This window comes from Chrysochloris asiatica, unplaced genomic scaffold, assembly GCF_000296735.1.
Source record: "Chrysochloris asiatica unplaced genomic scaffold, ChrAsi1.0 scaffold00355, whole genome shotgun sequence".
NCBI lineage: Eukaryota > Metazoa > Chordata > Mammalia > Afrosoricida > Chrysochloridae > Chrysochloris > Chrysochloris asiatica.
The window spans coordinates 975117-996154 of record NW_006408873.1 but is presented as its reverse complement, the minus strand read 5'-3'; the positions used below and the strand labels follow the sequence as shown (position 1 = coordinate 996154).

At 40.7% G+C, this 21038-nt stretch overlaps 1 protein-coding gene across 1 annotated transcript; it reads left to right on the top strand.

The window, feature by feature from the left end:
* The first annotated feature begins 14308 nt into the window (after positions 1-14308).
* Positions 14309-14533, top strand: LOC102837812 (small integral membrane protein 15-like). Its single transcript, XM_006876134.1, has one exon. It carries the CDS (start codon positions 14309-14311, stop codon positions 14531-14533), a length of 225 nt encoding a protein of 74 aa, XP_006876196.1.
* The last annotated feature ends 6505 nt before the right edge of the window (positions 14534-21038 follow it).

Below are 21038 nucleotides of genomic sequence, written 5' to 3'. Positions count from 1 at the left end.
AGGAGAACTGTTCCATTGGGTTTCCAAGCTTCTAAATCTTTATAGAAGCAGGCTGTCACACATCTTTATGGCTGGTAGGTTTAAACTGCCGTCTTTTTAGTTATCAGAGGAGTGCTTTAACCACTCCACCACCAGGGCTCCTTTTTAGATTCTGGTTATTGTTAAGGGTCATCGAGTCAGTTCTGACTCACAGCGACCCTGTCAAGAAAGGTTTTCTGAGGAGCAGCGGGTGGGTTTGAATCGTTAACCTTGTGTTTTAAACTGACCTTGTGGTCCCATGCTTATCCCACAGTGTCATACCATGACTCCTATATTCCTACCACTTTCTGTCAGTTTGTTGTACTGGAGTGGCTTGAGTGTTGCTGAAGACTACGTCACTGGTATTTTAACTACTGGCAGGGTCATCCCTGGTGGACAGGTTTCAATGGAGCTTCCAGACAAAGACAGACTAGGAAGGAGAGACAGACTACTACTGAATGGTAGCCACCGAAAACCTTCTGAACAATAGTAAAGCACTGTCAGATATAGAACCAGAAGATGAAAACATATGAACAGCAGGAGAATGTTGTCAGATATAGTGCTGGAAGATGACACAGTCAGGCTTAGAAAAAAACAGGAAGGCCTCCTATGAGATGGATTGACACAGTGGCAGCCACAATGGGTTCAAATCTAACAATTGTGAGGATGGAGCAGAACTGGGCAGTGTTTGGTTCACGCCTACTCGATGGTACCTAACAACAACATATCCATACCCATTAACAGTATAGCTCTATAGCTGCAATACAGTCCTACTATCAATTATTAAAACCTAGAGTTAAAAAGAATCTCAAAAGACTATTGGTCCAACTTTTTGTCTTAAGAGAGCTGTCTGCTTATTACAGAGAGTAGATAGATTAGTTGGTTATGGTCAAATCTAAACATTTCAGAAAATTTTAAATTTAAAGCCTCCAGAAACTTATACTATTCAACATTACTAGTATTTCAAGGGGACATGTGTGAATCAGGATGAAGTTTTCAAATTTCACATGGTTTGACGTCTGACCTAAAGCCTAAAAACATAAACTGTGAACTCAGCAAATGCAATTTATGAATGTGAGTCCAGGATCTTTTATAGTGAGGTACCAGGATATGTCTCTAAATGATGGTTTTGGGGGATTTTATTTATATAGCCTGTTGTTAAGTGTCGTCAAGTCGATTCTGACCCATAGCGACCCTATATAGGGTTTCCAAAAAGCAGCTGGTAAGCTTGAACCACTGACCTTGCAGTTCAAACGACTTTGCAGTCTTGAGCATTAGCCCACAGCGTCACACTGGGACTCCCTGGCACCAGTAAATTTCTGTTCACTTTTTAAAGTTGTTGTTTGTTGTTAAGCATCATCAAGTCAATTCTAAACTCATAGTAACCCTGTGTGGGGTTTCCAAGGAGTGGCTGGTGGGTTTGAATTGCCGGGCTTGTGGTGATTAGCAAGCAGTCCAGTGCTTATCCTACAGCACCACACCAGGGTTCCCTTTTACAAACTAGATTCCCAATATACCATTATACTCTGAGGGCTATTAAAGCACAGACTAGCTTTTAGAATTAGACTTTGGATTGTCAATTCCAAATTATGATTTCCTATGTTCTCCTAGTTTTTAATCAGATTGTTGTTACGTGTTGTCAAGTCAATACTGACTTTATGCACAAATGAACAAAACAGTGCCTGGTCCTGTGTCATGCTCACAATCATTGTTACACTTGAGCCCATAGCCGCTGCCACTGGGCCAATCCATCTTGTTGTGGGCTGGGGGTGGGGGAAGGGGATGGTGTCACCCTTCACTTCACCAAGCATAATGTCCTTCTCCAGGGACTGTTTCCTCCTGATAATATGTCCAAAGTATGAGAGATGAAGTCTGGCCATCTAGGCTCAGATTTTAAAATAAAAATCAGGATCAGTGGAAGGAATTTACTAGTCAACTACTTGTTACATACCAGAGTTGTGTAAAGTTCTGAGTTTCAAAATTTGTCCTATAGGCAAACTATACCCAACCTTATGTTTCAAAGGCTTGAGGTGGTTTAGTATGTGAACTTATATAATAATGATATAGGTAGCATACCTGTCCTAGAAAAACCGTAAGCAAGAAATCCACTTATGAAGGTTAGGATGGATGTCAAACACATTTCAAATTTGGCTCCTTGAGCTTCCTGACAGCCAATCAAGCAGAGTGGCAACATTACATTAAAAAGTGGTTTCCAACATCTCTTAGAACTGTTTCTAAAACACCTTACACGAAACAAATAAAAGGCACCGCATGGCCCAAGATGATGTTCCTGGCGACTTAGCAAATACAGCTTAAAAAAATGTATATGGTACTTTGAGTAACTTGCTTAGGTAAAGGGTGAAGGTGTCAAATTAAAATGCTAGCTGGTGAAGGTGATGAGACTCAGGGCTGCTTTTGCAATACAAATCATTTTTAGAATGAATGAATTACTAAATGAATTTCTTCATTTTCCCAATGGAATAGCATACTGGAGAACCCAGAACAGGAAGAACAGATGACTTGGCATAGCTAATACATCGTTTATGGATAGTTCATGGAAAAATTCCATTTTCTTATGAACTGTTTGAAACCTCCTTGTATTTGAGATCAAATTCCACAAGAAAATGTAGAGTCTCTCACAATGGTAACAGGACAATAATCCAAGACTTCAGAGGGATCTCCTTGATAGTGATTTTCTGCAATAGCGTGTCTTCTACCTACAGGGAATTAGTGTGCTGGTGCTATGAGTTAATGCGCTGGACTGAAAGTCAGTTTGAACTGCAAGGTTGGCGATTCAAGCTCACCAGCTGCTCCTCTGAAACCCTATACAGGATTGCTATAACTTGGAACTGACTCAATGGCACTTAACAACAACAACATGTACATGGATTGTGCATTCTGAGGATTAACTATAAATGTGAACAGTCTGTGTTAAAAAAAAAAACAACACACACACACACACAAAAAACAAAGACACTCAAATTTTGGTATTATCTGAAAAAATTCTATAAACAACCCAAAGTGGCAATCTATAACCACATGTATTGACTAGGCAATTTTGGCAGCACTTCAGATTCTGTCCCCTCAAATCCAATGATAGCATCCCAAATTCCATGACACCAAGTCCAGTGATGCCCATCCAACTAAGTAAGCCATGTCTGGTAGGCAAGTGCTGGAAGGTGATAGGAACCAGTATGCTCCAGTGCTACTGACAGGAAGTAGGACTGGTTCTAAAATGTATGGAAATGGTTATGGGCAGCAAGGAAAAATCAATGAGAAGCACCTGCTATCCAATCTAAGTATTTTGCCTTCAGTCTGCATCAAGCATCATAGGGCACTGGGAATCTAAAGACGCCAAGGGTTGCTGAGAACAAGAATCCACCCGTTTGGTTTGTGAGTTTTAGTCTGCACATATTACCAAATAAGATTGCAACTAAACCATTTTTATCCCATTTTCAGAGATCTCTATTTAGATCTCTAGATTATTCTTACCTTAAATCTTAATACCTATAGTCTAGTTCTAATTCCTTTTATCAATGGAGATGATGACTCATACTTCCCTTGAAAATACTTTTATGTATTTGGAAATCAAGTAACTAGGTTTTTCTTTTTCATTAATAAGATAACTTCTGACCAAGATAATCACAATTATTTTAACCTTTCCCCAATTATTTTTTAATATTTAGACCTCTTCTTACAGGAATATCCTTTATCACCTTCAAAACATATCCTAAGAAGTTGGTGCTTACTGTTCTGCTGTGAATTACTGGTTATGACCCTGCTAGCCAATATTTGTGTTAACTCCCACCAAATGACTGGGTGGTTGTTGTTAAGTGTCGTTGAGTTTGTTCCAATTCACACCGATCCTGTGTAGAATTTCTGAAGCGCTGTTGGTGCATTGGAAATGCTGACCTTGCGGTGGTCAGCAGTCCAGTGCTTATCCCATAGCACTACACCAAGAAGCCAATGACTGGGTTGTTGTTAAACGTTGGATTGATTCCAACCCATAGTGTCCCTGTACTGGGTTTCCGAGGAGAAGCTGGTGAGTTTCAATGGTAGGTCTCTTGGTTCAGACTGACTTTTTCGTCTAGTGTTTATCCTACAGAGCCACTATGTAAATGTAAGGTGCTTGTGGCCCAGCAAGGAGACTGGGTGTTGTTGTTGTTGTCAGGTGCCATCGAGTCGGAACTGACTTATAGCGACCCCATGCACAGCAGAACGATACAATATCCGATCCTGGGCCAACTTCACTACCGCTGCCACACTTGACGCCTTCAATGATGCCACCTGGCTGATCCATCTCGTTGGGGGTCTTCCTGTCTTTCTCTGACCCTCCATCTTATCCAGCATGACATCCTTCTCTAGCGACTGTTCCCACTTGACAATATGTCCAAAGTATGAGAGACAAAGTTTAGCCATCCTGGCCTCCAAGGAGCACTCTGGCTGCACCTCTTCCCAAGCAGATCTATTGGTTCTTTGACCTGAAATGAACTGGTATTGGCCATTTTGAATCTGACAATCACATGGTTTACTATGTAGGGAATGACAAATTTAAAAGGAATGGTGTTGCATTCATCATCAAAAAGAACATATCCAGATCAGTCATGAGGTACAATGCTGCTAAGTGATAGGATAATATCCATGCACCTACAGGGAAGCCCGGTTAATACCACTATTATTCAAATTTATGCACCAACCACTAAAGCCAGTGAAGATGAAATAGAAGAATTTTACCAATTTCTTCAATAGAAGGTTGGGTAGCTTGCTAATAATGTAAATAAGGTACAGGGAACTCCTGGGGTTATGGTTGTTACGCTGGTTCCAACTCATAATGACCCTGTATAGATTTTCCAAGGAGCAGCTGGCGGGTTTGAACTGCTGATCTTGTAGTTCAATGTCCAGTGCTGATCCTATAGTGCGAGGCTTTGTGGGACAATGCAAATAAGGTGTATGAAACCCCAATGTGGGAATTGGTAAGTTTTGCCATCCCACTAGGTTTAAAATGAGCCATTCCAGAGGTACAAAGGGGGGGGGGGGGTCTTATGATCATCAAGAAAGAAAAGCCGTAAGTGGAGCATGCCCTTTAGACCCAAGATCCCTGTACTAACTGTCTCAATCCAGGAGACAAAGCTGTGACCTCACAGGCATCAAGAAGCAGAGGTAGAGCAATCGAGGCAGAGAAGCAGAGGCAACAGAATGAACAAGAGACACAGCGGCCAGCTTCCCAGTCTGCAGAGTAAGAAAGCCGAGTACTTTTCAACAGAAGGTTTGCTGGCAGAGTGGGTTGCCTCTGGGCGTCCAATCTGTGAGAAGGACATCTGCCAACCCATGGAAGCAGAGCTGAGTACCTTTGGGCCTCGTCTTACTGCGGAGCGGGCATTATCAGCAGAGCTAGAAGAGCTTTGTAACACATGCTTAAGTAGGCAGAGCTAAGATGCTGTGAGGACTACTGAAAGGAGGCTGGCCTACTGGAAGAACTGTAACCTGAGTTGTTTCTGACCCTTCACTGTAACCTGGTACTTCCCCAGTAAACCCACAACAGTAACTATTGTGAGCTCTGTCTGGCCAAGGCATTGGATTCATCTGATGCAGATGTAGAGTGCCAGGGGAGGGACAGCTGGTGTCAGAATGGGTTAAAAGGTTGGAGGATGGAGGCATGTCTGACCTCTGCCTCAAAGAAACTGGTCTTGAGCTGTCAATTTTGATTCTCCTACACTGTAAGGCGCTCTGGTAGCGTAGTTGTTACGAGTTGGGCTGCCAACCTCAAGGTCAGCAGTTCAAAACTACCAGTGGTTCCACAGGAGAAAGATGAGTCTGCTCCTGTAACTATTTACAGCCTTGGAAACTCTGTACAGGGTTGCTGTGAGTTGGAACTGACTCCACAGCACATAATCACTACCATCAACATTTAATTTTGGGAGAAAGATGAGGCTTTCTATTCCCATAAAAATTTATAGCCTCAGAAACCCTATATAAGGTGGCTGTGAGTTTGAACTGACTGGATGGTAACAAGACAACAAGATTTGATTTAGGATGTTTTCCTGCCAACTAATATTTAAAAGGAGTCCTGGTGAGGTGCTATAGATAAGCGTTGGATGGCAAGGTTGGCAGTTAAAACCCACCAACTACTCCTTGGGTCGCTGTGAGTTGGAAAGGACTCAACAGCACTTAACAATATTTAAAAGGAGTCCTGGTATGGTAGGATAAGCACTAGACCCCAAGGTTGGTTTGGACTACAAGGTTGGTGGTTCAAACTTACCTGTTGGTACTCAAAAACTATATGCATGTGGCAATGTAATGATATATGATAGGATGAATGTAAAGTTATGTTCTCCCATATAAACGATCACATAATTCACACACACACACACACACACACACAAAAAGGCAATTTAGACCTTTAAAAAAAAATGAATTGGGGGGAAGCCTAGGTGGTGGCTAGATCTGATTATGTGTTGAGCTGTTCCTTTCTGCTTTGTATACCATTCTGCATATTAAATATTTATTGACAAGTGATTTTTAAATAAAAGAAAAAAAAAACACCCTATCATGGTTGCTATGAGAAGAAAAAACTCAAGGGCACTTCACAACAAAGTAACTATATTTTAAAATGGGTAAAAAAGAACAATCATTTAAAAAAAAAAAAAATTCTTTGTGTTGTGGACAGGCCTAAACAAGATTTCTGGGAAATAATAATTTGGTGAGGACATGGTACTTTGTAAGCAAAAAAGGCTAAAAGTGGAAGTGTATGACCTGCAGAAGACAAGGCTGCTGGGAGGATGGAAGATGGAGTGAATCACTGGTGGGTCACCCTAACGGTAAAAGGGCTCCAAGGAGAAGCTGCAAACTGTAGACAGCTCACGGAGGTGAGATGAAGCAGCAAGCAAATCAGCTGGCAAGGCTGGAAAAAACCTGCCTGTATCATGCTAGCTTTGGACATGCTACCACCACTTGAGCAACAGGCAGTTTGGAACACAGAGGTGAATTATAATGATCAGTCAATTAATGATTATTGAATCAAAGAACAGACTTTCATTTTATGAAATCAGCATTTTGTCTTGTCAAATTTTTGTGGATGGAAAAAAGCGCAGGGATTTTTGCCAGATGTGTTTTGAATCCTGCTCCTTATTTGCATAATGGGTATAACATTATTATCTGCAGGGGTGTTCACTCTCAGGATTAGAGATATTAGATGTGAAGGGCCTTGTCTAGTATGTGGCACAGAGTAAGTAAATAAGTAGCTTTTGAAAAATTATTCTTCAATATGCTCTTAAAAATATCACTAAAACCTGATTTTTAAAATATATGAGGAGCTATTGTAGGGAATTAAGCACAAAATGTTACACAGGTGAGAATGCTCAAGTCTGACAGTTCCAAAAACCAGTGCAAGTCAGTTGCTATCAAGACAATTCTGACTCAGTGAGTAGAACTGCCCCGGGTTCCCAAGGCTGTCAGCTTTATGCTGCTGTGTCAATGCTAACTCCATAGTATGTCTACAGGTCAGAGAACGTCCACTTAGGGTTTCCAAGGCTCTAAATCTTTATGGACGCACATTGCCCCATCTTTCTCCCATGGAGTTGCTGGTAGGTTCAAACTGCAGACCTTTCCATTGCAGTCAGTTACTTCTGTTTTAAACCACTGCACCACTAGGGCTCCTGCTCTGTAGTTGTTAAGTGCCTCAAGTTGGTTCTGACTCATAGCGAGCCTGTACAGGTTTTCCAATAGTGACTGGTGGGCTTGAAACCCCCATCTTGTGGTTGTTCTACCGTGCCACACTAGTCTGACTATGGTGGTGGTGGTAGTTGTGTGCTACTGAGTCAGTTCAGACTCACAGCAACCTGTATAGTGTTTGATGAGGCTGTAGATATGTACAGGAGCAGTAAGCCACATCTTGCTCCCAAGTAGCAACTGGTAGATTTGAACTCTGGCCCTGTGGTTATCAGCCTACCCTGTAATTCACTACACTACTAAGGCTCCTTAGTCCGACTGCTGTTGTTGTTAAGTGCTGTGGAGTCTGTTCCGACTCATAGCAACCCTGTATAGCTGGTGGGTTTGAACCACTGACCTTATGGTTCACAGTCCAGCACTTATGCTACAGTGCCATACCAGGACTATAGCCAGCAGAGTTTTATTCAAGCTTCATCCATTCACAATTTTGGTATGTGTTAATGTGAAGTATGATTATTATTTTTAAAAACTTTTTCTTGTGAACTGACTGGAGGTTTACAGAACAGATCAAAATGTGATTTTTTTCAGCAAACAAATGACATAAAACGATGTCTTGCCTTTTTACGAGGTGGTACAAACCCCCTCAGCATTTTGTAAGGCTCCATTTACAAAATATAACTGTAGTAGGGTCCAACTACTGCTCAGGCTGGTAAATTTGATAATGCTACATGGGAAACATTGTTATGCAAAGACAGATCCTGTTTAACTAACAGTAAGGCTCAGTTAGGCTAAAATTATATAACTGGTAAGATTTTATTAAAAAAGGCATAGTGCAAGCAGATATTATTTTCTTGCTATTCTAGGTTGGTATTCTGAAAGATATTTGAGAGAACATATTATCTGATTAAAGATCTTTTCAAATAAAGAAAAATAAGGCCTTAAGAAAACTAGCTTTGGTGTTTCCACTAAATAAGCTTACCCTGCTGCTGCTTATGAGGTCTAAATGAGAAAGACACCCAAATCTAGCCTAATTTACAAAATGTAACCGCTAGAAGGACACTAGACATCATCTCATCCACTTTCCACATACAGAAGAGGAAACGGGTTCTGAGAGATTTATGAGAATACACGAGATCAGTCCTGACACCTGACCTGGGAATCTTAACTCAAGTCGAAGATTTCATTACAGAAAGCAGTCCACAACCTCAGGACCAATCTAGACACCTCCTTATGGTTCAGACAATGCAGGATGTCTCTCATGTCGCTCCTGTGCTTGCAGCCTGCTCTGGAACCGTCAGCTAGACCAGCACAATTAGCACCCCATCTACCTAACAGTCCCGATGTGCTTTTTCATCCAGTACAAGACTTCTATACTTTTACCCAGAAATGCAACAGAAAAACCTAATGGGGAAGCAGTAAGGGAAAAACTGTCTACTCAGGGGTTACAACAAAAAGTCACATTGGTCCCTGGGTTGTTGTTGTTGTTAAGTACCGTGGAGTTGGTTCCGACTCATAGCGACCCTGCACAGAGTTTCTGAGGCTGTAAATCTTTACGAGAGCAGAATGCCTCATCTTTCTCCTGCAGAATCACTGGTAGTTTCGAAGTGCTGGCCTTAAGGTTCGCAGCCCGATTCTTAACCACTAAGCTACCAGAGCTCCTTTGGTCAGTATGTTAAATTCAGACAGGCTCCTGGAATCACTACTCAGACAAGGTTTCAAAAATCACATAAAGTCACCTCAAACAAGTCAAGTTTACAGGACACACAATCCAGTGACTTGAGTTATTTTTTTCCGGCTACTGTGGGTATAGACTGGGTTTAGGCAGCTCAGGCTTTGAAAGTTTCATCCAAGTTTTTAAACAAGAAGGATTAAGAAAACAACTGCTGGTAAATCAACATACAAACATTAACATATGCCCAAACGAACAGTATTTTAGATCATTAGATTATCTGCCAAAAGCCTGTTCCCTGGTAAATAATAGTACTGTTGTTATACCAAAACTAGTTCTACATGCCTCAGCTTGCTCCTCAAAGAGAACATTCTATAGTCTTTCAAGAATAAAAAACCTGCTTGAATTGGCAAACAACAGTGAAGAGGTCTTGCAACATTTGCCAGAGGTAGTCAAACAAGAGCAGTTCGGAGCAAGCAATTACAAAGTTGGTCACCAACCAAACCAGAGCTAATCTTTCAGTTCCTGTAGATTAGAAAACAATACCAACGAACCTTTTCTGCTTGTTGACTTTTGCATCCCTTTATTTGTGTATTGAACGAACAAGAACTTCTGCGCGAATTGAATGCCCAGACAGTTCAATTATTTATCAAGTTTACTTTGGGTTAGTATCAATCATTCTTTTGTAAATCAGAAACAAACAACAAAAAAGCCTTAACACGCAGCACGTAAAGTTCAGGGGATGTTCGGTGGTCCTTCTTCTTTGCCTCTTTCATGATTTAACTAATGCCCCACTAGAGAGGAACTAGAGGTTTGAAGTGGGTGAACCCGCAGAAATTCGGCGGCATCCTTCATAGGTTGTTGTGCGACCCTCACCTTTGGGCGGTTTGTGGGGCCCAATTCCCCTCTCTGCGCCTCGTTTCTCGCCGCCAGAGACCTTGCCCATCCAGGGGCCCTTGGTCTGGCTACAGAGAAGGGCCGTTCCCGACTGACCTCCGGGGGCAGAGGCGCAGGACTCAGGTGTTCTTGTCCGCACCTTCATGCCCACCCTTTCGGCCCGATAGGAGGCGCTGACTTGGGGCTTCACGCCCAACGCGAACCCCGGCGCCACAGATCGCCCGGCGCGGCCTCACCTACCGCTCCCCGGAAATCCCAGCACCGCCCCGCCCCCAGCCCTTGCCCTCCACGGCCTAGCGACCGGGCCCACTCTGCACTGGCCTCAGCCGGAAATTGGTGCCCCGACTTCCTCAAACCCGACGCGAAGGCCGGGGACGGTTGTGGGCGGGGCAGGGGAGCCGTGGCGTCCTTCTTCCTGCTTCCGTTCTAGCGGTGAGTGGGGACTGGGGTCTGTCCCTGGCTTTGGGAATGAGGTGGGGGAGGCTGTTGGCGGCCCTTAAGTTGGTGTTAGCCCTGATCCCAACGAGGTGGGCACGACCCGCGTGGCCTGGTGGGGCTGACCTCGGATTCCCAAGACCCTCCGCTTCACGGGCCCTGGCAAGACTAGGAGCCCGTGCCCACCAAGGCTGAGGGTCTAGGGTGCACACACCCTACATCCGTCTGGGAGGGAAGGGAGAAGGAGCACTAGAGAAGCGTGACGAGGGAAAGACAAAGGGGGAAGTAGGGACGGCGGTAAAAGTACCAGGTGTTGCTTCAGGTGCAGCGCGCATCTGCCCCGGAGATGTAGCGGGGTGGACCTGGTTCTGACAGAAGAGTACAGTTTAAAGTATGGGAGGTGCTTGCGTTTGCCTCCCAAATTGTGTGTGGCACACAGGTGGTGTGTGGCCTGTGTTAATGGCTAACTTCTGTCTTCATGTTAAGGGCTAAAACGTTGCTCCTGTTCTAATCATTACTGCAAAGTTCTTTTGAACAGACTAGTATTTTTAGTTCATTCGTTAGTGGAGAAGCTTAAGAAACAGATTGCACTCAGTGGAGGCCAGCTATGGGTTCTTTACTGGATGGGGCGGGGCGGATGATATTGAGCAAATATCCTAGCTTTTATGTCTTCAGTTGAAAAGAGATGGAATTTGTTTTTCAACAAATTTAAATGTTTTCACATTTAAAAATCGTGTAAGGATATAATAATAATAAAAACAACATCTGCAGTGGGTTTTTTGAGGTGATGGGATTGTGGATGGTTTAGTATATTTTGGTTATTTCATTTTTATAAAATAATGTAAATTGTGTAATAGACAATTACAGATATTGTGATCTATTTAATTTTAAGTATGAAAAAGTTCAACATCTAGGGAATGGATGTGGTGTAAAATTTTTTGAGAGGTCTTTTTACATATCTGAGCAAAAGACCTTTTTATATGTGTTAGCATAAATAATTTTATTGAAATAAGTCAACAGCCAATCATTTATGGGTTGTATATTCAGAATCTAGCAGTTTTCCATTTTATCCTTTATTGTGACTATTCTGAAGATTGTGACTTAAAATTTTTCTTTTATCCATTCTTTTCAACCCATCTACTATACAGAATTTAAGCCTTCTCCCAGAAGTGTACGGTATAATTAAAGAAGACAAAAGCGAAAGGTCATCTGAAATTGTGATTTGCTCATTGATAATCCCAGGACAAAATTAAAGATCACTTCTCAAACACATAAGGTAGATGATTTTTAAATCCCAGCTGAAATTTAAGTGGCTGTGTGTGTTTTGATTCTCTACTTTGAATAGAGGCTGACACAAACAGAGAAGGTAAAATAGCCTCAAGGGCAAAATAGAAAATGCCACTCAAGGCCACATCATTGGCATAGGCTAGTGATCTTCCCTTCAAACCCAAAAGGAACAAAATGCATGCTGCCCATTAAGGTCACTGTGCTCTTTTATTAAATTATGTTTATTCTACATGTGAATCCTCATAATAAAAGAGCGCATGAAAGCACATCACTTTTTGTGTATATGAACATGGATATAATGACTCCTTTCCACTCACATGCTCTATGACTTGACCTTTTCAAACATCAATTTCATTCTTTAAAAAACAAAAAAAATTAGTATTCAAAAATGGCAAACAGGAATTAGCTGTTTCCTAAAGGAGCTCTGGTAGCATAGTGGTTACGAATCAGGCTGCTAATCTCATGGTCAGCAGTTTGAAACTACCAGTTGTTCCGCAGGAGAAAGATGAGGCTTTCTGCTCCCGTAAAGATTTACAGCCTCGGAGAAAGATGAGGCTTTCTGCTCCTGTAAAGATTTGCAGCCTCGGAAACCCTGTACAAGGTTGCTTTGAGTCAGAACTGACTCCATGGCACATAACAACAACAAAATGAGTGAAGAAAACTCAATTCATTAAAAATGCTGTTGCTAAATAAAGTTTTTTGAACACAAGGGTAAGTAAAAAAGTATTGCTGCAAAATCATAGCACCTTTATTAAACAGTAATAGCAAAATGTGAATCTATTGTTTCTCTACATAACCTCCATCTACCTCTGCACTTTTGAAAGTGGTCTTCCATCTCTCCTCCTCTAAGTATACGCTCTTTCATGTACACCGTGTCAGAATGGCACTCAAATGAGTTCCTTTGAAATGATCTTTGCATTTGGGGGAGAAAAAGAACTTGGAGAGCTGTAGGGTAGATGGGGGGGTAAGGGTTTGTTGTTAAGTGCCATCAAGTCAGTTTGGACTCAGTGACCTTTTCTAGAGTTTCCAAGGAGCAGTTGGGTTTGAACCACTGACGTTGCGATTCCAACCAACCTTGCAGTCCAGGGCATTGTCCTGTAGCACTATCACTACTCCCTCCCCCAGTGAAATTCTAGGACTGCTCTTGGTACTGTCCTCCAACAATGAGCAGGTGCGTTGCTGTGATGGAAAAAAATTCTCCCGTGTAATTTTCCTGACCTTTTTCTCACCAGTGCAGTTTTTAACCCCAGTAATTGCCCTGTTTGAGAAAATCAAGATTACCCCTTTGGACTCCCCAAAACAATCAGCTCGTAAGTTGAGCGTCTGACCTCTCTGACCTGAATTTAACTGGCCAAGGTTTCCCTTTGGAATCCACTATTTTGATTGGATCTTTTTTCTGATGGCATCCCAATGAGAGAAAGACAAGGGTATTACTGAGAACTTTGAAGCCATCCATTGACCACACACATGCTTAAACACATTTTATTTGAAATAAACCTATACATGTATGAAGTGTAGCCCTACCAGCAATACTTTTGATTTATCCATGTATGTATAAGAGGCATGTGAGAGTCCACATAGTTTTACTTAAGTCTTTTATACCTTCACATTTTTAAGTTTTACTCTTAAATTGTCATTAATTGAATAATGTTTTTCCTAATTGGAGATACTGCTTTGAGTTGGCCCTAACTCATGGCAGCCTCATGTCCAATTAAAGGAAAAGTTTCCTGGCCCTCTGCTGTCCCCAGGATTGGTTGTGGATTGGACCATTGGGAGCCATAGCATTTTAATTGACTGATTGTGGGACATAGATTGCCAGACCATTCTTTCTAGTCTGGTTCTGGAAGTGCTGATGAAATAGGTTCAGATCACAGCAACATGAAGGTTGCCTAAGCAACATGACTGTGCCTAAGGTGCATTGCCCGGGAACTCTAAGTGCCTCCTGGATAAATGGCAAGCATTTTGCCACTGAATCACTAACTGTTACCCACTTAGAGATATTATTGGTATTAAGTGCTATCTGAGTTGATTCTGACTCATAGCGGCCCCTGTATAGCATAGCATAGGCTTTCAGTCTTCGCAGGAGCAGAAAGTGGAGTAGCTGACAGGCTCGAATCACAGACGTTGTGCGCAGTCCAGTGCTTAAGGTATGGAGCCAATGTGCTCCCAACTGGAGATATTAATCCTTATTAAAATAGACTCCCCCAACTTTAAACTAATGAGTGATACTGTGTTAACAAGATTTTCCCCAAATTGGATTGACAATACGGTTTTTCTTCTGTTTCTTTTTTCTTCCCCCTTTCCCTCCTTGGTTTTCTTCAGAGCACTACAAAGATGTTTGATGTAAAGGCCTGGGCTGAGTATGTTGTGGAATGGGCTGCAAAGGACCCATATGGCTTCCTCACGACGGTGATTTTGGCCCTGACTCCACTGTTCCTAGCAAGTGCTGTGCTCTCCTGGAAATTGGCCAAGATGATTGAAGCCAGGGAAAAAGAGCAGAAGAAGAAACAAAAACGTCAAGAAAATATTGCAAAAGCCAAGCGACTCAAAAAGGAATGAAGGCAAGGCCAGGCACTGCAACCAAAGAAAAATCATTTGGAAACTGATGTGGCCTTGGAAGGACCCACTAAGGTTTCTCCTTTGGATTTTATGACAGTGTTATTTAGTAAACAAAGGCTGCCCATATGTGCTCTGACCTCAGTACTGTAGTAACATTTAGCCTTGGGCGTAGAAGTTTGTTGGTATCTGTTGGCAGTTATAAATTAGTGTTTATTTTGCTACAAATTCTTTATAGCTGACCTAGTCATTTGTCAGTTACTGTTTTGCAATGTATGTACTGAAACGAACACATCCTATGGAGAAAAATAACTTTAGCTTATGAACGCTATTCAGCAGTGGCTTAAATTAGGACTCTGTTTTAGAAAAAGAAATTATGAATGTAAAATAATGAAAATTGTCCTCGCAGAAGTTAAAAGTATTCTAATCACATCTTTTTATCATTATTATTTCGTGGAATAAAATAATTTCTGGCTTTCTAAACGCAAATGATATTAATAAGTATTTCTACTTTCTGCATTGCTTTTCTTACTTTAGCTTTAGAGATATTGTTAATACAATTAACAGACATTCTGCATTTTTATAAACCTAATTTTACAAAGAGTTCTCTTATTATCTTAACTGTAAAATACCACCTACTGGGTATAACGGTATTTATACTTATGAACATTGCCATTTGCTTGGAGTTGCTTTGTTGAGAAGAATAAAACTGGTATAAAGCTTACATTTAAAATGCCAAACATTGTAGCACCTTGGAATCTAGTTTTTTCCTTGCATGTGCTAAATATATGAATAATTAAAAAGTTTTATCAGAGAATTTGACTATACATGTAGCATTTTTATGTTTCATTCCAGTCTTTGTTTTAACTCAGGTGTTTGTTGTTGTTGTTAAGTGCCATTAAGTTGGTTCCAACTCACAGCGATCCTGTATAGGATTTCCAAGGAGCAGCTGGTGAGTTTGAACTGCCGACCTTGTGGTTCAAACTGTCCTAATTCTTTTGGATCAGTATCAGTTTCAGGTTTTCTTTTACAGAATGGTTTAGAAAAACAGTTAAGCTATAATTCACGAGTGGTAAAAATCTTATGGGTGTGCAGTGGCTCCACACAATATGCACTGGCCTGCAAACCACAAGGTAGGCGGTTCAAGCCTGCCAGCCGCTGTGCAGGAGAAAGACAAGGCTTTCTTCAGCAAAGATTTAAAGACTCGAACACCCTGTATAGGGTTGCGATGAGTTGAAACCAGCTTGGTGGCACTTAACAACAGCAGCAAAGAAAACTTTACACTTTGAAAAATTATGTTGGATGTGGTAATAATTGGATAAAAATAGGTAAAATATATGAAAATGTACTATAATTAGAAGGCTAACTAGTAAATAGTTCAACTGGATTTTTTTTTTTTTTTAACTCTTAAACATGATTTTTGTAAATGGAGGGTCTAATAATTTTCTGCTATTCTTTAATACTTAAATGTTTTTTCCACCTCTAATATGAATTTTAATTTACAGAAAATTGTCCAACAGCTCTAATTTAAAAATGAAACTAGATACTGAAATAAATTTGGTACTTTTTTATAAAGTGGTCCTGGGCTTTGGTTTGTAATTTCAATTACAGTGAAGCAGCCTTTTTGTTTGTTTGTTTTTACCCCTTCAGTGGTTTTTTGTGAAATGGGTGAAGGTTTACAGGGCATTCGTTATATATTCAACAAATCATACACTTTGCTTCATTACAATGGTTGCAGTTCCCTCCATGCACCATCAGTTAACAGTACTAACTTGGTAACTGTTGCATTCTTCCCTGTCTCCTGCTAACTTCATCTTTCCTCTGCTAACCTATCCTCCTCCTTGTATATCACCTGCCTGCCCCTTCACCCCTATAAATATGTGTCTACACTCAAGCCCTTGATTAATTTTCCCTCCCCGCTTCACCCCGTAACCTTCTTTATCAAGCAGACCTTTTACTTTTTTAAAACACAGGTATCATACAATGTTTGCCCTATTGTGACTGACTAATTTCCCTCAGTATAATGCCCTCCAATGCAGTACTGGTGTGGTGCTGTAGGGTAAGCACTGGACTGACAAACCAGTTTGAACCACAAGTTCAGCAATTCAAACCCATCAGCCGCTCCTTGGAAACTCTATGAGTTAGAACCTTTTCCACAGCACTTACAACAATGTCCTCCAGGTTCATCAGTGTTGTGAGATGTTTCTCAGCTTACATCATTTTCTTCAACACTGCATATTATACTGTTGTTGCAAAGTTTGTGTCCATTCTTCTGTTGATGGGCATGTAGGCCATCCATCTTTTTGATGTGTCTCCAGTAGACAGCATATTGAAGGATACTGTTTTCTTATCCACTATGCTGCTCTCTGTCTCATGTCTGGTGCATTTAATCCATTTACATTCACTAATTATTGATAGGTGTGGATTGATTTTTATCATTTTGCAGTGTGTTTTTTTTTTGTGGTCCTTCAGGTTCCTTGGTTCTACATAATTTTCTGTGTGGAGTTAATTTTGTTTGTGGAGTTTCTTTTCATTTCTGTTGTATTGTTGTTTCCAACTCAAAGCGACTGTATAGTGTTTCCTAGAAGCACCTGGTGGGTTCAAACTGCCAACTTTCTGATCCTACAGTGCCACACCAGGAATCTGTTTACTAGATCTTTTGGTTTTCCTCTTTATTTTGATGTACAGGTGTATTTTCTTTGAGGCTACCGTGTAATTTGTTTATATTTTCCCTATTTAAAACAGTGTTTTATCTTGACATCTACTCAATTTCCTTGTCATCTGGAAGTTCTATGTCTGCACTGTTCCCTCTTTTTGTTTTGTCGTTGACCTCATTATAAATGGCTATCTGTGGCTCCTTTTTTTTCAACCGTGTAGGTTTTACTTTAAATACTTCTGAATGTGGATTGAGTTCTGGGTGGTGTATCATGTATGGTAATATCACATTGTTATCTACTGTTGTTGGTACTTAGCCCAAAAAACACCCTTTAGTATTTTTTGTAAAGTTGGAATAATAATTAAAAATTCCTTTAATTTCTACTTATCAGGAAACGTCCTAATTTCATCATCATATTTCACAGACAGCTTTGCTGGGTATATGAATCTAGGTTGGCAGTTTTTTCTTTTAGAATTTTATAGATGTCATTCCATTGCATTTTGCCTTCATGGCTTCTGAATAGAAATCAGAGCTTAGTCTTACTGGTTCTACTTTGTAGGTCACTTTTTGTTTTTCCTGAGCTGCTCTGAGGATTCTTTCTTTGTCTCTGGTTTTGGAAAGCTGATATGTCTTGGTGATTTTCTTTTGAGACCTCTCTTGTTTGGGGTTGTCCAGCTTCTTGTATGCTGTTTTCTTGTCTTTCATGATGTTAGGGAGCACGGTTTCTGTCGGTCTGGAGCCAAGCCCGCCTGAATCCAGGCACCAAAGTGGCATACCTACGTCATGAAGTTGGCCCCATCTCACACTGGCATGGCTCCAAACAGGGTCTGTGTTGGGGGTGTATGTGGGTGGGAGCTGGTCACACCTCTGGTCACCAGGTGAGCATGAGGAAAAAGACAAAATCACACATTTCCCATCGCCTGTGAATCTGCTTTACCAGGCCACCTTCTGTTGCCAAAGCCACTCACAAGATGGCCGTTTTGCGTCTGGCTGTTTGTTCACCATTCAGTCTCCCTTGTTCACTGTCCCTGCTTAGCTTCTCCCAGCAGACATTCAATCCACTTCTTGAACCTTTCCTCTGAAGTTCAGAGTTCCATAATTTTCATCTGTGTCTGTTACATTTGGTTTGTCATATCTTTGTTGTAGGGGGTCTGTGTAGTGTGTTTAGTCCGCCATCTTGCCGGAAGTTCTCCTCACGACTAAGCATTCTTACAAAAGTTTAGGATAGTGTTTCTCAAATTTGATAATGTGAGGACACCTGAGAATGTTTACAGATAGTTTGAACAACACATAATGCAACACATAATTCGGGAATATGCCCCAAGTATAACAATTCTATTTTAGTTTACTTTAGGTTACTAGTTGTGCTGCTAACTGCAAGGTTGGCAGTTCAAACCTACTAGCTGCTCTGTGGGAGAAAAGGGTGTCTGCTCCTGTAAAGTGTCATAGTCCCAGGAACCTTCTCTCTTGGGGGCACTATAGGTTAAGCACTGGAATGCTAAGTACAAGGTCAGCAGCTTCAAATGGCAGCCCCCCACCCTGACCCCCAGCTGCTCTGTGGGAGAAAGATAAGGCTGTCTAGTCTATAAAAGGAGCTCTGGTAGCATAGTGGTTACAAATCGGGCTGTTACCTCAAGGTCGGCAGTTCGAAACTACCAGCCGTTCTGCGGGAGAAAGATTAACAGCCTCGGAAACTCTGTGCAGGGTCACTGAGTCGGAACCGACTCCACGGTACTTAACAACAACAACTATAAAGATTAACAGGCTGGGAAACCCTCTGCAGCTTCACTGTCAGTGGGAATCCATGTGATGGCACTTAACAACAACCATTGGGCTTCTGTGAATCTGAACTGATTCACTGGCAATGGGTTTGATATGGAATTTAAATTAAAGTCTCTTTTTCTATAGTTTCTGATTAAGTCTTAACACATGACAATTTTGTATTTGCTTGACATAAGCCATTTGTTACTCCGTTAGCTTACCCCAACACTTATGGCACCTTTTTATGTATGTAAAATTAACAAGATTTTAAAACCTTTGTATTTCTATCCGGGGTGGTGGTGGTGGTAGTGTAGTAAACAAAGTAAAAAACATGAAGTTCTAGGTTTTTCAGAAGTCTGTATTCTCTCACTGCAACTAGTGCTGCTGGTAAGAGAATCACATTTCCTATTATCCAAAATATTTACAATAATGATTTACCGATTTAAGCATGTTGTATTTGAAGTTATTAAGATTAGATGTAATCAATTAACCTTGTGAGGATTTAGGGGAAAGAAGGAATACTCCAGACTATCTATAATAGACATTTATAAAAAAAAAGTTAGTCTGTCAAAATGTGACCCATTGTCCATGTGATAAACCAGTACGGCACTACGAATTAGATGTGTGAGGACACTTTTTACTTGATTTCTTTATATGAGGCGAACGAGCTAAGCTTGGGAAACTAGGAGCTGGAAACCCAGTGTTGAAAGAAGCAATTACTAGCTTTCCTTCCTTCCTTCAATATGAAGTAAAAGAAAGTGGCAAAGGGCCCTTTATACCTCACATCTGCTTCTAAGATACAGGGAATTCCATTCCTACTTAGGAATAGCTATTTTTGTGTTTGCAATTAGTAATAGGAACTACTCTGATTTACTTCATATCTATCATAAGTATTTAAGGGCAAAGTTTGTATTTCTCAAACATATATAAAGGGATTTTATGGTCAAATACCTATAGTTTGGGGAAAACAAGGTAGTCAAGTTTCTATCCTACATGTTTTTTCTTTTGCTCCTCGTCTTATCTTTTTACAGATAACACAGGAGAAAGCCTGGTCTAAATTCGGGTCACATTTTAAATAGTTTGATTAAAGGGACAGCATAAAATAAATAAAAAGATAAGTAAGTATATATGTATATGAAGGGACTTAAAACAGTTCATGGAAAACATCATAGAATTTTCCCATGAATTTTTTGAAGTTGTCTTGTATAATGGTATTGATCCTATGATGAAGGAATATAAATGACAGCCAGAAATTGATTAGTAAACGTAGAAATGGAAAAGGTTGACAGTAATGGGTAAAAGCTATTCCTGCACTTCTGTTGCTTTTTAACTTCAGATATCCAAGGCATACTAATTGTTGAATTAAAAAAAAAATTTTGCCAATCTAACATTTTCTATACTTGAGGTATTAAATGTATAACGTAGGAATATTAATGTAAGACCCTAAAAAATATGCTCTATATGTATGAGTCCTGATGTGACGCTGTGGGTTAATGCGCCAGACTGCAAAGCTGTTTGAACTGCTAGGCAGCAGTTCAAGCTCACCAGCTGCTCCTCAGAAATCCTATACAAGGTCGCTATGGGTCGGAACTGACTCAACAGCACTTAACAACAATGACGACATATGTATTAGCAGATGCGTAGCTAGGAAAGATTTACTTCTAGGTAATACAGTACATATAATGTTCTTTATGTTAAAATGAATACTTTTCAAATAAAGAATTTTTGCATAGGTTGGAAATCTGTCTTGAAGAGAAAAACATCTTCACTATTAAAAACCTATGTGTCCAAATATGACTATTTAAAAGAAAGTAGGAAAGATGTTGGCCAAGCTAATATTCTACATAATTCGTCTTTGCATGTGGCTGGCCTAAGGTATAAAAAGTTGTTTAGAAAAGCAGTGCTAATTATGGCAAGGTTAGAATTAAATTTTTATACACAACAGTTAATTCTGTCTCAGTATCACCTAACCATGCACCTGCATTCCGTAAAATGTCAGCCATGAGGAAAGGATGGGCTCCTTCTGACTTCACCCCCACCCTCACCAGCACCTTGAAAGTTCATGGTGGGCAAGTACTCATCTTACTGTAA

Excerpts from the sequence above, each read along its gene's own strand:
- LOC102837812 (XM_006876134.1), top strand. The coding sequence starts at position 14,309 with ATGTTTGATGTAAAGGCCTGGGCTGAGTATGTTGTGGAATGGGCTGCA.